Source organism: Brachycentrus maculatus, unplaced genomic scaffold, assembly GCF_059751285.1.
Source record: "Brachycentrus maculatus isolate JH-2025_06_01 unplaced genomic scaffold, ASM5975128v1 h1tg000119l, whole genome shotgun sequence".
In the NCBI taxonomy this organism is placed as follows: Eukaryota; Metazoa; Arthropoda; class Insecta; order Trichoptera; family Brachycentridae; genus Brachycentrus; species Brachycentrus maculatus.
This window is the reverse complement of record NW_028280872.1, coordinates 2,135,155-2,153,098: the sequence shown is the minus strand read 5'-3', so window position 1 is coordinate 2,153,098 and position 17,944 is coordinate 2,135,155. Positions and strand designations below refer to the sequence as shown.

The window sequence follows — 17,944 nt, the reverse complement described above, 5'->3', positions numbered from 1 at the left end:
GTGCCATGATGCTTAGGAATTAGCAAATCACGATTAAAAACATAAAAATGTATATTGATACAATTGTTTATTCGAAGCTTAATGAATTTTAACAAACTTAATTGTTTTAAGAGGTAAGAAGGACAATGAGTATTATAAGATATCACTTGTTAGTATCATTCAAAGAAAAGAATAAGCAGAGGAGTAGACCATAACCAGAAACCTCTTTGCGACTAAATAATAACAAATAATTAAAAGCCAGAGGGCAAAATTTTACCTTCTTTTCTCGGCAGCCATCGGTCAAAAATTGATTTATGAACTATTCCCAATATCGCTCACTCCTTTCAAGAACGTCATAAATCAAAAAAACTTGATTTTTCAGGAGAATGTTTTTAAAGTTTAAAAATATAATAAAATGTATTAAAAATAAATATCAAGCCACTTGTTGATCTTTTTACTGTGCAACAGATCTTTTTAGGTAAAACCTGAATGTTTTTCTCCACTTGAAAAATATTTAGTATATTTAAAAAAATAATTAAACAATATCTTTTCTTCAAAATGCAAAAACAACACTTTCTGCCCTGTAGCGGGTAAATATTAAGTTAAAAATATGCCGCTTTTGCTGGGATATAGTACATTTTATGGGCATTCCGAAAACATGTACAACTGAAAATTTACGATTTTTGATATATGACGTTCTTGAAAGGAGTGAGCGATATAACAAATGATATTCTTAATTATTGTACAAACATCACAGTAAATCAAGTCAGTGTCATGATGATGGAGTTCAAAGTTGGAAGATAAATATAGAATATAAATATAGATAGTTGAATAGAGTTGGAAGATAAATATAGATAAATATAGAAATAAATATAAATTATAGGTGTCTTAACTTGAGATGAAAAGTATATAGTTTTATATGAAAGTAGATGAAAGTCTGAGCAAATAGATACTTCACAAATTCTCAAGGGATATTACTATCAGCTGAAATTCCACATCCATCAAAATTACACATCAAACATATAAAGAGAATCCAACAAAGCTGGTTATGTATACGAATAGTGAATGTTACTTGTTCTTCTAACCCTTATCCACACTCAATGGTGCATAGGGCACTGCATCATTTAGAAGCAGTGTTATCTTGATTGTTAAATACACGAAGGAAAGGTGATCAGCCCTCCGCTTCAGGTACCACTCCAGGGTCATATTAAATAAACTAACTAACTAACCATCACGCCGCTTCCCCGCAGGGGTAGGCAGAGAGAATAGAGCGCCACACCACTCTGTCCTTGCAAACATTCTTCGCCTCTTCCACGTTCATGCATCTCCTCATACATACCCGCCGATTGTTACGACTCCTAACCTGACCACTTTCAAGTATTTGGCATACCTGATCGTGCCATGTTTTTCTCGGTCTTCCTCTGCTTCTTTTCCCGCTAACATTCGCCTCATAAATTTGTTTTACCGTTCTTTCCTCACTCATTCGTTCTACATGTCCAAACCATCTCAACACACCTTTCTTAATTTTATCGATAATGCTTATCTCAGCTTTGCATTCTTTCCTTATTTCACTATTCGCACATCTATCATACATCGTTTTGTTACACATTCTTCTGAGAGATCGCATTTCGACTGCATTCAGTCTACTTTCATCCTTCTTTTGCCAACTCCATGTTTCACTTCCATAACATTAGAGTTGGAACCAGGACTCCGTTGTGCACTGCCAGTTTAGCTTCCGCTGATAGGTTTTTATTTGCTATAACTGATTTCAGTGCACCGTTCACTTTGTTCCCAGCATTCACTCTCCTTTCTATATCTTTATCAATCTTTCCAATAAATAAATATTAGACTGAAAAATCACAAATACTTATTTTGACCCTCTTGGGAATCGAACCCTGGACCTCCAGCATGGTAGCCAAGCCAGCCAAATGTCAAGCCGTGACCCAAAGGATGTTCAGACTTCCATCTTCTTTCGTATAAAAATAATAGATGTTTCGTTTCAAGTTGATACATCTATAAATAAATTGATATAACATCCATAGAGTGAATAATCCAGTGTCTGATAAAATTATGTATTTAAAAAAATTAAATGTAAATTAACACTTGATTAACTTAAAGCCCTTATCTTTGCTCCGAATTTATTTGAAAAATAAATATTGAAATAAACGTTACTTGTTATAAGTTTCTCTGTACATATACTGATGAAATATGGCTGGTGGCCATAAGAAAAAGTCAATAGCAACACTAAACATGCTGATTTTTCCATTGCCATTTAAAAAAAATACTTTTCAATTATTATACTAAGACAAATAAAGCCCTAAAACCTTTATTTGAAAAATTATGAGAAAAAAATCATAAGTCTAAAGATACTTAAAACTTTTGTCAATAGATCACACTGTCATTCACTATTTCATTTAAATCTCTGCGCTTTATAGAATAATGACTAAAAATGGTAAATACATATGTAATTTTATAAATATTTTTTGACTAGATTATGAGATATGTTATAAATGATAAAATGTATATATTGTGCAATTTCTAAAATCGTATACATGAAATATTTTATCAAATATTCAAAAGGAGAGTTATATATTGTTGAATTTTTTACTAAACATTTGACTCTTTCATCAACATTGAAGCTACATTAAAATCTTAAGTACTTGATCGTTTGTATTCTATAAACTATGAAAAGTATTATTCAGTGATATCACAATTAATTTGCATGATAAAAATTTAGTACTCAAGAACGAGATATCTCTAAAATTACTACAACTAATGGAAGATTTTCAGTTGGTACGAGATTCATAAACAGCTAAACTATTTTTTCTATATTTTTTTTCTACATAAGAGAAAACGGACTGCCCGTATGAACACATTGACTTACCACAAAATTATTGAGCATATGAGACTAGAGAAATATGCTACAACATTGTGCAAATTTTATTGGTTTGTTCCTCCTTACCTAAATAGAAATATTTTTTATAGCTACAGAAGTTTAAACTACAGGAATGAGAAAAAAATCATTATAAAATTAAAATTAATTATGCAAATATTACAACTTAAAGAATATAAAACAATTTAAGCATACTATTTATTGATTTGGCATAAAGTAGAATAACATAATGATTTAAACATAAAATGAAAACACTTGTTTAAGACCACTTTATTGAGTTTACTAATGCAACACAACTAGTTTCGAGAATTACACATGTTCTCAAAACTTGTAATGTTAACATTGATTAACTTAGAAAAGTGGTATGACACAAGTATTTTATTTTTATATTTAAATCTTAAGTAAGTTTAAAGTAAACAAAACAGGCTTAGTAAATAAGCTAATGAGATCTGCCACCTTTAAAAAAACAGCCTTTGTTTCTTACACATTTAAATAATAAAAAAGCAACCTTCACCATTAGAATAGAAGTTTAAATTGATAAATCTTTGAGATCTTATTCATATTGAGATAAATACAAGAATTTAAAAAGTGAAAGCAAAATTATTTATTTTAATATCTCAGACTGTCCTTAGAAATAACATTGTATAAAATATTTGAATTAAGGTAAAATAGATTGAATAGAGAGCTTTTCCATTGAACACAATAGTGTGAATTTGAATTTAATTCAACTTTTAAACAGCACCAACACAAATTTATTTTAAATAGGTATAATTAGGTAATCAAAAAATTTATGTGTTTCCATTTTTTTTTAAATATAAATCAACAATGTAAATTACACATTATTGCTTAGAATCGGTGTGAAGTTGCACCCCTCCAATTCCATAGATAAAGATGGTTGACTATAATAGTATTTTGTTGATCCGCACCCTGACTGACAGATATAATTTATCTGTGCATATAGCTCATGAAAACGTGAACCGACTTTAAAAAACTGCACAAACATTTTTGGTTACCCAATACTAGTCAAGGTTTAACAATATTTATGATTTTTTTTCTGAGATTTATCTTAAGACATAATTTAATGTTCAATCACTGTAGTGTTAATATACAATAATATTATGAGGCTTTCAACATATGGCTTCACTAACCAGGTCACACATTAGGAAGAAATGTTAATTCAATATATCACGGATACCTAATTATTTTTATGAACCGGTCTTAGGTGTATTTCATTTAAAATGTTTTAGTATTAATTTCAATATGTTCTTTAAAAAAATATTGCCAACATAAAAAATTATAAATCAATCAATAAATAAAATCTTCTTCATCTTTTTTTATGGCTTTTTACCCTTCTAGAGTGTTCTAGCCAGTGTTGAGTTATTAATAAAAAAAATTAAATTTGAATATTGGAACACAGTCATATACTTATACTTAAATCTATTCCATATTTAAAGTTAAAAAAGAATTGTATTGAGCTGCTTATCTTTAAACATTTTCAATTTCACAATTCTAACAAAAATAAATCAAAGTTTTTTTTTTCATTTTTGTTTATGCACAAAAACTAAAAGCAATATTCTCTAATTGACCTTTTTAAGTATTTTTTTTTTAATACATGGACTCAATTGATATTTTTTGATGATATGTCAGATGAAATTTTTTAAAACATGCCGGATGTTTTTTTGTTTTGGAAAGTACCTGAGTTGATGTGAGCGATCTAAATAAATAAAAAACTTTTTTTTAAAATTTGATTTTTGGAATTGATCGTTTGAAGGTAATCACGCCAATCAAAGCACAATTTTGGTTGTTTATTGCGTATTTCTAGCTCATGATGTATTTAACATAAAACTTTACCTGGAAAGAAATATAAATTGAGAAAAAGTAACGAATACCATCTAAATCGGGTAACCGAAAAATTAACAGTTACCCTTATATTTTGTATATTAAAAGCATTTTTAACTTTGTGGTATAGTATTATAACACTCCTTATCATTCATTGTTCACTTTGCGTAATACCACTTAAAAATATGTTTTTGTCATAAAGTTGTGTTTTTAAGTGGTATTACACAAAGTGAATGATGAATGATAAGGAGAATGTTAAGTTACCTTTAAGTCACATCTCTACACCTAAGACAGTTCAGTGTAAACATCAGATCATGGAGGAGTTAATTTGTTGTGCAACAGTCACCAGTTAATCTTTGGTATCAAAGGATTAATAATAGTCATTACCTGGACGATCTTTGGATGAATTGGATTCTATAAGTGTGAAGTTGACAACCAAAGCCTCAATCTTGTCTTCGACCTTTATATTATTGAACTGCACTGTATCGTAACTGAAATAAAATAAAAAAATATTATGAAAGCCTTTATAGATGTTCTTCCGACACTTTGTTGGTCATCTCACAAAGGGATGCAACTCAAATCTGCTGATTTTATGGTAAATAATTATTTGAAAATTTTTGTGTCTAAATTTTTGATGACAAATGCTGGTTTATCATACGTGGATGTTGTTAACACACTAAGGACGGGAAAGGTATTCCCCGTTCGGTCGGTTGATGCTGAAGGACGGGAAGAGTATTTTTACCTCATGCACTGGCTTTTTTTCAGAAAGTCAGAAAAAAAGGAATTATTTAATGTTTTTATAGGAATATTATGTGTCAATTTCTTTTTTAAGGTCTTAACTATACGTACACAATTATAGAATCCCGTCGCCAGCGGTAAGCAGGCGTTATAAACACTCGACCTAAGTGTATTAACACATCTTGGATGGGTGATAAGTCTTTTAGGTTCCAGTCCAGAGTAATATTAAATAATTATCAGAGTTCTATCATTTAAAATTCAATAAAAAAAAACTTTAAACTCATTTACAATTTACACGATAGTTACAATTCATAAAATCAAACTGTAAGAATAATAATGTCAAAAGCTATATTTGAAACTCACCCAAAGGCTTCAGCATAGACAGAATATGTACCGGGCATCAACATTCTCCAGTACTCCCCTCGCTCCGTAGTAGTCACAGGGTGATCAATTTCCACAATGTGAATTTTAACATCCTAAAATGCAAAATATATTTTTTGAAAACACAATAATCTTGCAATATTTTTGTAAATGTGGAATAACCCGCAAAGCCTGCTTTTAGAGGCTTGTCTGCAGGTAGGATAGTAAGGATAGGGAAGGTAAATGTAAAAAACACATCACAAACATCCAGACCAATTGAAAATAAATCTTTCTAAAATTAATTTTACACTTGCAGAAATCGAACCCGCAACGCATTTTTCATAGTCAAGCTGTCTACCCAACTACGCCACGGCAACTGTCATACTATTCATTCCAAATTAAAACCCTTATCCGCACCCCAATGATGCATAGGGCACAGCATCATATAAACACAGTGTTTTCTTGATTGTTAACACATGAAGGAAAGGTGATCAGCCCTCCGCTTCAGGTACCAGTCCAGGGTAATATTGAATAAATATTACAGTGAAAAAATCACTTATATTTATTTGACCCCCCCTGGTAATCGAACCCGGGACCTCCAGAACGATAGTCGAGTATGCTGACCATTACACTATGGAGGCGGACATACTGTCATATATACCATATGATGTAGAGTATTTATATATGTAATACAAATAAATCTGGAATCACAGGTTTCAAATGTGCCAAAATCAGTATTATTATATGGTATTATATGTTAATTTTACAAATCATTATGTGGGTTTCCCAAATGAATTATCTCATACTGTAATTGGATGATTTTGACCATACTATTCCGCTATCAAACTGATAATATAATCATTATAATGACACTAATTGGCCGTCAAAGATCAAACAGATTCCAGCAGTGATGTTATTTTTATTTATTTTTTTAAATCTCGACATAGATGAAGAAGAATTTGGAAGTCTGGGCATTTACAGGGCTTATGACCGTCATAAGCTGATTTAAGTGAACACTTTACACAAATTTAATGTTCACCAATTCTACCCATGATTGACAACCACACTACTCAAATTCTTGGAACTTCTATATACATATTTTGTTCAAATTCGAAACATAGTGCTTGAATTCCCAAGAGAAATCTATGGTGAGATGAAAGAAGCTTTTTATTGAGCAGAAACTCTTTCATTTGTATGTGTATGTGAAGTCCGAATCTAGGTAAAACCTTAATTAATAATGGATAGATTTTACAACAAAGTAACTGGCGAATCAATTAATAAAAAATATTTCCAAAGACAGAGGGGTGTGGCTTTCTATTCATCGGAACGTAGCAGTTAGTTAGTGGTGGTTAGTAGTAATTCTAAAAGTTCTAACCTCAATCGGTTTTCCTTCCTTGTCGAGGACAAACCCTTTGATGCCCCGGTGTGTTTGCTCAATGAAAGAGATGAGAGATTCCTTGTTCAGTGCCCAATGTTTCTCTAAAGTTGAGGCGTTTGGATACTTGCAGCACGACAGCTCAAATGTCACCTCGAAACAGTTGGAATGGACATAGTTGAAGTCTTGCATACCACCTGAAAACAAAATGACATCATTATGCTTATTTTATTATGCATTTTTATCGATATGTGTGGTCTGAAATTATCCGGAGCATTGGTCTGTATGTTTCCGATAGTTACCTAAGACAGCGTCGGCATAGATTGTTTCACATTCCTAAATACAGGTCCGCCTCCGTAGTGTAATGGTCAGCACGCTCGGCTACCATTCTGGAGGTCCCGGGTTCGATTCCCAAGGGGGGTAAAAATTAATATAAGTGATTTTTTCACTGTAATATTTATTCAATATTACCATGGGCTGGTACCTGAAGCGGAGGGCTGATCACCTTTCCTTCATAAGTAAAACGATCATGATAACACTGCGTTTATAAGACACAGTGCCCTATGCACCATTGGGGTGCGGATAAGGGTTTTATTATTAAATACAGGACTAACCTGCCGATTATGCCTGTAAGAGCTACCGCTATGTTGAACAATATCACATTGGATATTGATCTGTTCCATGTCTCTGAAGGAGTTTTCCGAAGCGGGATTCTTCTACATCTTTGAGTCTTCTTGCTTACATTTTAATGTATATGCCTTAAATACATTGTTTGTAATGTATATGTTAATTTTTGAATAAATTTAAATTAAAAAATTGAAATTTATTAAACCTTGGGATAAAGTGTTCAAGCCTCTATAGTTTATATCGCGGGTGTACTGGCAAAAAACATTACTTCAAAAATATGCAACATTGACTTAATGGTGCTGTATTATAAAGGTCGGGTCAAGCCTACATAATTTCTTTTTAGAATACATATTGGATTTTGTTTTTTAGAATATGTATTGAAAAAATATTTTTATAACTCGTAACCTTTTAATAACTGTTTTCTTTTCAAGATCACATATTTATTTCGAAGAAAAACTTATTTTTCAATACAAAAATGCTGTTTTAAAAAAAAAAACAATTACGTCAAATGTTACCTGGATTTAAAGAAAATGGCGTGGAAATTGGAATTTGGACATTATGAATAAATTTTATCTACTGGTTTGTCAAAATCATTGAATTTCAAAACAAAAACAAAATTTATTCCATTTCCCATTAGCAAAATTCAATTGGAATCAAAATTAAAAATTACTACGCAGCATAACGAATGTAAAAATAATTATTGTAACGAAGTTTGTTCAGTGCTAAGTCCAAGTTATAAAATAAAATGTCTTGATAAAGTACGATGTATGATGGATGTTCAAATAGTGAAATAAGGAAGGAATGCAAAGCTGAGACAAGCATTAAGAAAGGTGTGTTGTGATGGTTTGGACATGTAGAACGAATGAGTGAGGAAAGAACGGTAAAACAAATTTATGAGGCGAGTATAATTGGAAAAAGGAGCAGAGGAAGACCTAGAAAAACTTGGCACGATCAAGTATGCTAAATACTTGAAAGTGGTCAGGTTAGGAGTCGAAATAATCGGCGGATATGCATGAGGAGATGCTTGAACATGGAAGAGGCGAAGAATGTTTTCAAGGACAGGGTGGTGTGGCGTTCTATTCTCTCTGCCTAACCCTGCGGCGAGCGGCGTGATGGTTAGTTAGTTAAGATCAAAACCTAATATGGAAAGACCGTATCTATAAGAAGTCCGGGCTTACGACAATGTAACATTCACCATTCTTAACCGTACTCAAATTTTGGAAATAATAGATAAATGATCCGTCTCACGACGTTCCGAGATTGAGTTCACAACAGCCATCTATGATTGGATTTAAACAAGTAAACAGTATTTGGACTCACTCAAAATGTTTTGAATTATATAATGAATCTATGAATTTAAACTTCTTCTTCAAACCCTTATCTGCACCCCAATGGTGCATAAGGCACTGCATCATATAAATGGAGTATTAAATTAATCGTTAACACATGAAGGAAAGGTGATCAGCCCTCCACTCCAGGTACCAGTCCAAGGTAATATGTATTGAATAATTAGTGAAAAAAATCGCTTATTTGACCCCCCTCTGGGAATCGAACCCGGGACCTCCAGAACGGTAGCCGAGCGTGCTGACCATTACACTACGGAGGCGGACAATGTGTGTATCTTTTATAGGTATATGTTATCAATGTTTACGATTTATGTTTATTTACTCATAAAAAAAAACAAGTGAATAAAATGTACAAAAATAGATGCGATAAGAAACAAGTCCATTTTCTTCAAAATAGACAAAAAAGATAAGAATTGTGTGTATTCAAATGCTAAAATATTTGCGAAAGGTTCACGTGTGGATTCAACTGTTATCAAACACCTACTTCCTGTTGATTTCCTGTTGACACTGATAACGTTTCCCACCTGTTCAAGCAAGAAAAGAAAACATTTGCCTCATGTGGGTTTGAGTCGACAGTAATCACATTATAGAGACGGTTGTCACAATAGACTAGTCATACAGAATCATATTGCTGTACTGTACATGTACCTATATAAGGCATTTTTTTTTACTTAATTGATACAATAAATACAGTATATTATGAATATTCAAAAATCCCATTGATATTAAACCAAGAATAAAAAATCCATATTTAAAATTTGAAGCTCTCATTCAGTTGAAGCTATCATTTATCTAGTAAACTAAAATAAAAAATCTATATAAAAAAGTTGAAGCTCTCGTTCAGTTGAAGCTATCATTTATATAGTAAATTACTGTCATAAATCAGTATAGAATTGGAATACATTTTATGGGAAACAGATGATTTAAGCGAGGGAGCTCACAGTGAAGAAGATTTCTGCTATTTGGAAAAGTAAATAATTAACCCTTAGAATACGAACCGTCGATAGATCGACTCTATTAATGCGTATAAAGTGCGGAGCGTCGGAATACCGACTATTGCGCAGTTTGATTTAGGTATTGACCTGTACGGACGTGTCTTAGCGCACGCATGTATAACGTTTTTAATAAGTTGATTTATAAATAACCATTTAAAATTATTTAGCTGTGAATTTAACATTGTTTTTTGTATTTTTTTAAAGTAAAAGTTTTCTATTTCTATCTACAAAATGTCAAATTCATCAAGTAGTGATGATGAAAAGCAATTAGCAATTTATGCAAAATATTTGAAAATAAGCTCAGCACTATAAGGGTTAAGAAGAAACAGCGGGTAGGTAAAGGAGAATAGCAGTGATGGCTAGAACCAATAGTTGTATACGCCCGAGTAGGTTGGACAAGTCCCTCGAAGAAATATGGTATATTTACTGACCTTGAACTTCGTACCAGTAGGCTCCGTTGGTGATACCATCCTTAAAGCGATCAGGAGAACAGGAGTTGCCGAGCTTCATAACGGGGTGATTCTTGGCATAAACATCGGCCAAATGGTAAAACAAATCATTGTCAGGTGATTTACTCTCCGCGCAACAATCCCTTCCCGCCCTGTCAATAAATAAAGAATTTTTGTTAAAATATTGTATTATTATTATTTATTATTATTTTATTCAATTGAAACACAGTTCCGATAAGTATATGCGCATAATATTGACGAGATTAGGTAAAACAAAATAAAAATAATGCTAATGTTATGGATAAATTACTATGTTTATAATGTATTAAACAGAAATTACCATGTCAGTTTAACACATTATAAACAAAACCATGAATATAACAAACAACCTTCAAGAATAAACTCATTAGTAAGTTAAAAACTTTTTCAATTTAAGTTTTACTTGGTAAATACCACTTTATCTTAAAACCTATTGCGACACGTGTTTCGATGCATTCCGTATAATTTTCAAACACCGTATGTGAAGCTAAGTCTAAATTTTAGAGTTCTATCCTCGGGACGTTGAAGGTTAAAGAGGTGTTAGGAGGAGTTTCTTTCTCATTTTCTGTACATGAAGTTTAAATAAATAAATAAAACTTAAATTAAAAATGGATAGATTTTACCACAAAGTGACTGCCAAATCAATTAATGAATGATTAAAACTGCCAATAAAGGGATACCGTAAAAAAAACTCACCCAGAGCTGTCATATGGATAACTGGCAACAACTGCTCCTCCGTGAAGGTTTCCGGAGAGCACAAACGGTTGTGACATTATCCAGATCATCATGTTTTTGGTTTCCTGTTGTCTCCCTTTGAATATACCTCCGCTGCTGATGTATTTATCCGGTTGGAATTGATCGGGGAAATCTCTATTTAAGTCTATTCCATTAGCGTTGGTCCTGCCTTTGAATCTGGGCAATGACTCGCAATTGCCTTCCTAAAAATTAATAGAATTGAGACTGCCATTTGCAAAAAATGTTTGAAGAAATACCAGGAAGTATGAGAATAACAAAAAAATTGAATTCATTAAATATAGTTACATTTTTAATACAATTTCTATACATTTCTACTTAAAACAATCTTATAATTTTAGTTGCGCTGAGCCTCTACAAAAAAGAGACAAAGCTCTTGTGCTTGGAAAGGGACTTCTTTTTTTTTTATTTATAGTATGTTTTACATTTAAAAAAATATTACAGGGAAACAATATTTATGCAGTATGAGGGAGTTATCTTGTTAAGTTTTCTATTGTATAGTCTGTATATGTTTGTTGCGTTCATAAAGTTTATTTTTTAGAGTGTTTGCGTCTTTTATATTTTTTGATTTCTAAAGGGAGGCTGTTGAAATTTTTATTTAAGTTTAAAAATATGTATGTTTATAAAGTATAATACAACAATGCTTTAAAAATATAAAACAGCGATGGCAAACTATTTTCTGATAGTATCGCAACCACAGAGAATGATAAAATATTCGATAAGGAAAAAAAAATTAACTTTAGTGTAACACTAAGATATCAATCCTTTTCTACTCGCACCACATCAGACTGCAGTTGCGAACTTTGAATTTGCCATTTTGAGACCAATGTATTGGTAGAGACATTTTCATGCTCTCTGTAGAGAGCATGAAAACACACAAACTCAAAAAAAAACAAATAGTTTAAAAAACACACAAACTCAAAAAAAAACAAATAATTAAAAAAAACACAAACTCAAAAAAAAACAAATAGTTTAAAAAATACACAAACTCAAAAAAAAAACAAACAGAAAAAGAAATACAATAAATACTTTTCCGCAAAAATACCATATTTAGCTAATCCTACATGATCAGCTAAAATACATAAACAAAACAATTGTTTATTTCTATTTGTTAAATTTTCTATAAATATTCTTAACTAATTGTAAATTATAAGGTAAAAATATAGTTTTTCTGTTGGAAATTGTTTTTTCTTTATAAATATTTCTCGCCTCCAAATTTTTTTTTTTTAAAATAGTTGAACAAGCCTATTAGTAGTAGTCGACTAAATGAATTACAAAAAAAAAGAAACATAAATTCTCTTCATCCTGATACAGCATTTAGTGTTTAACTTATATTCATATTATAAACTACCTACATAGACTACCTATGTAATGATGTTGTTATCACAATAAATTTATCAATATCATCAAACACTCCTCTCATCAAATTAAGAGCTCACCTTGGAATCTTCAAATCCGTCAGGATTCATAGAAGGCATGAGGTAAATGTCGGTGCTGTTGACAAGATTTGTTATTCTTTGGTTTTTGCCATAGTTGTTGATCAAATATTGCGCAAGATATATCATCAGCTGCCTTCCCACTGCCTCGTCTCCATGCATGTTGGCCACAAATTTAAACATAGGTTTCCCGGCCACCCTTTCTTGGACATGATTAGTAATTTCTAAAGCCCACAGGCTTCTTCCTTTGACTGACTGTCCAGCCGCGTGCAGCTTTACAAGGTTAGGATTCTCCTTTTCCAGTTCCTGGAACAGTTTCGTGAGCTCTTCATACTTTAGATAGCTCGGATTCTCGAAGGATATTTCCACAGGACTGTCGAGGACGCGCGCGGCGCATATTTTCAGCAACACAATAACAAAGAAAGTTATTAACCGCTCGCGACACGTACCCATGATTTATTTCCACTAACACTACGAATCGAGATCACTACAAACTGCTGCAAACCGCTGGGTTACTTTCTCTTTCGATAAGATCAAAATGGCTAATAAGAGAGATACTTTTGCCGGCAGTTTCTATCTCTCACGGCCAAACAAATTCATTTTAAAGTACGTTTACGTAGGAAAAAATTATTAATTACTTTTCAGGAAATATTTCAAGGCAATCAGCCTTTTATCCTTACGAAATACGGAAAACAACAGAAAATACAGTTATAAAAAATATTGCCATATCACAATCACAATGACGTCTGCTGTCAAATAATGAAACTTAAGAGACAAATCATTTATCGTAGGAAATTATTATATTTGCTTTATACAAAAAAGTACAAACACACCGGTCATCGTGAAAAAATGTAGCATTGATCTTCGCGATCTTTTTATTACATATTTTATGAATTTATGCATGTAAGGACATATTCCAATGCTGCCACTGGGAATAAAAATACAAATTCACAAGTAGGAACTTTCTGTGAAGTGGTTATATTTGGGAACATTTACGTGTTGGTACCGCGTACTGCATTGTATTGTCGTGTAATTTTTGACAGCTGAGTGATAACGTAAAATAGTTTCGTGTTATTTACTGAAAAAAAACAAAAACAATGAAAACTCTTATTTTTTGTGCCTAGTAATAATTAAGATTTTTACTAACATAAAATGGAAAAACTCCGCGTGGAAGTTATAGAGGCTGGACGTCGTTTCAAAAGACTTACCGATGGTCACATGACACGCCGGCGTATACTAATTTTAATATTGTTCTTTATATTTTTCTTTTTATACATCGGTCCGGGTATTATAAGGTGGCTGTGGTACAGTGAAGACGGAAAATTATCCGACCCTCACGCGTTGTGCATGTACGATCGCTTAACGCCATTCCAAAAATCATTTTCTGAACACAATGTTTATATTAAGAATAATGACCAACCTGTTCCTGAAGATAACACGTTAGTGCCTTATGTAGGAAATGGTGTCTTCGGACTCTCGGTGGAGCGGGATTCCTTTATCAATATCAAAACGGGCCGTACGCTTTCATTACCTGTGTACTTCCATCCAATTTTCTCTGTGAACGATGACCAGTTTAAGGAATCCTACGTGGTCGACTACCTCTACGGGTTGGTGCACCGGTTCCATTGCTCGTCGCAGGGGTACAATGTGGTGTACAGGTACTATGCGCACAGAACAATCTCGTCTTTGCTCGTGCAAGAAATCAAAATTTCTAATCCTACCAATACGGAGAGAGAAATAAAGCTCGATTCCTCGAGGGTGTCGGACTGGCCGACCGCCGTGACGCAGAACATCAAACTTCACCACGGATTGGCGGTGTACGATTACCAAGTTCTGACAGGAATGATCGATATAGGGGAACCCAACGACATGATAATTGCCGTGAGTATTGTCTCTAGAACTCTTCCTTCCTCCGTTTTACTAAACGGCAAAGGCAGCATTACATACAACGCCTTTACAACTATCGTTTACAGTGAACCGATAAAAAGAGATCGGTACGCTGAACAAAAAGACAATTATGAGAAGAGTGCCATTCAAGCCATGGAGAGAGCCATCAAAGTGTCCGAAACAGAGAACAAGCTCCGCGAGCTGCAGAGCAAAGTGTGGAACAACTTGTGGTACACCGGATTCTCTATCAGCGAATCCAAGGCCCAGAATGCTATCAACGGCGACAAAATAAACGCGACAATCTACGCTGTTTTGTCACAGGTGAGGTCTCTGGAATATGAAGAGGCTATATCCAACCAGAGGAAAGCTGACATCCTGCGAGCGCTGACGTACGCCGAAGGCTGCTACGAGGGATATTACACCCTGCAAGCGGATAATCTATGGAAACCTTTAGATAATTTATACCAATTAAACGCCGTCGTCGGCGCTTGGTTGCTGACGCTAGAAAAGCAAGGCTGCCATAACCTGCTTCGTGCCGGCGCCAGCGGGGTCATCCAAGCCATGGTCCTCAGCCTCGGGGGGCTGCGCTTCAGCAACCAGCACTTGGAGTTCAACATCCATCCCTCCAGTCTGCACAGAGACTTCCACTTCAGACGGGTGAACTACGGTAACCTTACGCACGTGAACATCACCGTCACCGTGCAGGAGGACAACAAAGCCGCTCTGTACGTCGCCCTCGACAGGTCGGACCGGACCTACTACGCCTGCGACGGGGGCTGCTTGGACGACCCCGCTCAATTGGGACCGGCTAGAAAATATTTTCCCGTCAAATTAACGGACCCGCTGACGGCCATCTTATACATAACTTCGGACAAGCAGCACATGGAGGATTTGAGACACGCTATTCACGTGAAGGAAGTGGCGTTAGCTCCGGCCCACGAACACCACGTGATAGCCTTACACAAGCACGGGCACAGTCTCGGCGGCTTACCTACAATATTCTGGGTCTCCATATGCATCCTTATTGTAGTTTTCCACTTATTCTTGTGTCGAATAATCGTCACGGAATTCTGCGATCCGCCCGATAAGTATCGAAGAGTTTATAGCAAACCGTAACTAAAGAAATGCTTTATTATCCAGTCCAAAAGTCCAGTTCCTGACATCTTTAACAGCTTCCATCTTTAGATCAGAATGTTTAATTAAAAATAAGAAATTTAGAATCAAAACTGAAAATGTTTAGTTTGTTTCAATGTTTTAATTTGTAGATTTTAAATATGAATCTTTTCTACCCGGTGTCAAATGAGTGGATCCTTTTTTTCTTGCGATCCTGATTTTTCATTTAGATTTGTAAATTTTTCATATAAATTTACTGTAAGCGTTTACGATATTGTCTCATACCCCGTTCCAATATTTAATAAAATATGTATCTTTTTTTATATGGATACATGTGCATCTGGAAATGTGTAGCTGTGAAATTTTTCCTTGAAATATCTTTTTTCCAAAATATATTCAGAGAATTTTACAATCTGGATTCTTCCTGTACATAATTTCAAAAAGGCAGCGAGAATAATTTTACTAGCAACATAAAGTAAAATATAAAATTATTTTGTACAATTTAATTCATTTGGTGAATAAGACCGCATCCAATGGTGAATAAGGCACCGTATCGCATGGACCCAGTGTTGTCTTGATCATTCATAACGTGATGCCAAGGCAATTAGTCCTGCGCTTCAGGTTATATCAAATCAGTATTAGAGTGAAAAATCACTTTTATTTATTTTGACCCCTCGGGAATCGAAGCTGGGACCTCCAATATGGTAGCCAAATCTACTAATCACTGCACTATGGAGGTAGCAAATATTCTATATAGATCTGTCGAACACTGAGGTCGTTAACAAAATATCAAATTCATACTACAGTTTCATCACTCAATAATTATTCTTAAGTGATCAAATAACACAGTCTTCCCAGTATTTAAAAAAAAAAACATAACTTTTGGATAACATAATGTTTCAGAAATGATTCGATTACTTAAATAAATCATATGAAATTGTCGAAAGCCTGAATTAAGTCTGATTACACAACCGTAGTATTAAGATCATATTATTTATATTTTTTAGGATCTACTATATAAAATTGGATATAATTTAATATTACTATCTCAGAACGCAAAACTACTTGCCCTTTAACATTCTTTAGAGAATGAGCAGTTTTCATCAAAATGTGTTGTTGGATATTCAAAATTCTTAAATATATCATCCTCATTCACATTTACAATGTTTAATAACATCACTAACATTCAAATAACTTTTTTATAAAACAAAATTATTTGTTATTGTTTTAAATATTTATGCACTTTTATTTTGCATATTTATAATTAAAATTAAACTAAGTAGCTAACCGTCAAGTCGCTTCTCGGGGTAGGCAGAGAGAAAAAAACACTACAGCAAATAATGTTTTCCTCTTCCACATGCATGCATCTCTTCATGCATACCTGCTGATTGTTCTGACTCCAGACCTGACCACTTTCAAGTATTTGACATAACTTGATCATGCCAAGTTTTCCTCGATCTTCCTGTGTTCCTATTATATGTTTAGTTAGAAGTACATTTGCTTCATAAATTTAAAAATCATGAATTCGCCTTGCAAAATAAAATAGTTCCCATAAAATAGATTAGTCAGGTTAGTAATTATACAAGAAAAAAAATTCTTTGAACATATTTACATTTTCCACATAAAGAAGCATTATTAAAAATGATAATTTTTCAAAATAAAATAATCCCAATTGGTGAAGTAGAATGATAACAAAATACAGTGGAACCTCTCATAACGAGCATAATTCGTTCCAGAATCTTACTCGTTAAGCGAAACATTTTTTGTTTTGACTGGTGCGAAAGTTCCGACTCACAAGTGAATGTCTTTAAAAGGGGACTTGCCTTTTCTCTGTAACTCGTTATGGGAAATGTCGCTTGTTAATGGAGCAACTTTTTCACATTTTTTTGCTCATTATGAGAGGTGCTCGTTATAAGAGGTTCCACTGTAAATGTTTTGTTTTCTATTATATTCGTATTTCTAATCAATGGTAGATTATTAAAGATAGCTTTTCCGTCCGATCAATTAGAAAACAATGTCTTTTCAATTTCATAGATATTCCTAACTTCTGATTAGTGCCTTTTCAACAAATAGTCGGCTAGTCTTTTTAAGAAATAGCCAATTAGTCATTAATTT

At 33.4% G+C, this 17,944-nt stretch overlaps 2 protein-coding genes across 2 annotated transcripts in view; one reads left to right on the top strand and one right to left on the bottom strand.

The window, feature by feature from the left end:
- svr (Carboxypeptidase D svr) overlaps nt 1-13,535 on the bottom strand; it is a 36,230-nt gene extending 22,695 nt beyond the window's left edge. Inside the window, exons 1-6 of the mRNA XM_088259705.1 lie at nt 12,833-13,535; nt 11,337-11,578; nt 10,584-10,753; nt 7,185-7,381; nt 5,813-5,925; nt 5,099-5,202 (exon numbers count right to left, since the gene is read on the bottom strand). Coding sequence (XP_088115831.1) covers nt 5,099-5,202; nt 5,813-5,925; nt 7,185-7,381; nt 10,584-10,753; nt 11,337-11,578; nt 12,833-13,282 — 1,276 coding nt within the window. The 5' untranslated portion in view covers nt 13,283-13,535. The remainder of the gene's footprint in view (nt 1-5,098; nt 5,203-5,812; nt 5,926-7,184; nt 7,382-10,583; nt 10,754-11,336; nt 11,579-12,832) is intronic.
- A 250-nt stretch (nt 13,536-13,785) lies between these two features.
- LOC148309649 (uncharacterized protein KIAA2013 homolog) lies at nt 13,786-17,417 on the top strand. The gene has a single exon (XM_088259706.1). It carries the CDS (start codon nt 13,982-13,984, stop codon nt 15,830-15,832), a length of 1,851 nt encoding a protein of 616 aa, XP_088115832.1. The 5' UTR covers nt 13,786-13,981; the 3' UTR covers nt 15,833-17,417.
- Nucleotides 17,418-17,944: the final 527 nt, after the last annotated feature.

Coding starts and splice junctions, on each gene's coding strand:
- LOC148309649 (XM_088259706.1), top strand. CDS start 13,982: ATGGAAAAACTCCGCGTGGAAGTTATAGAGGCTGGACGTCGTTTCAAA.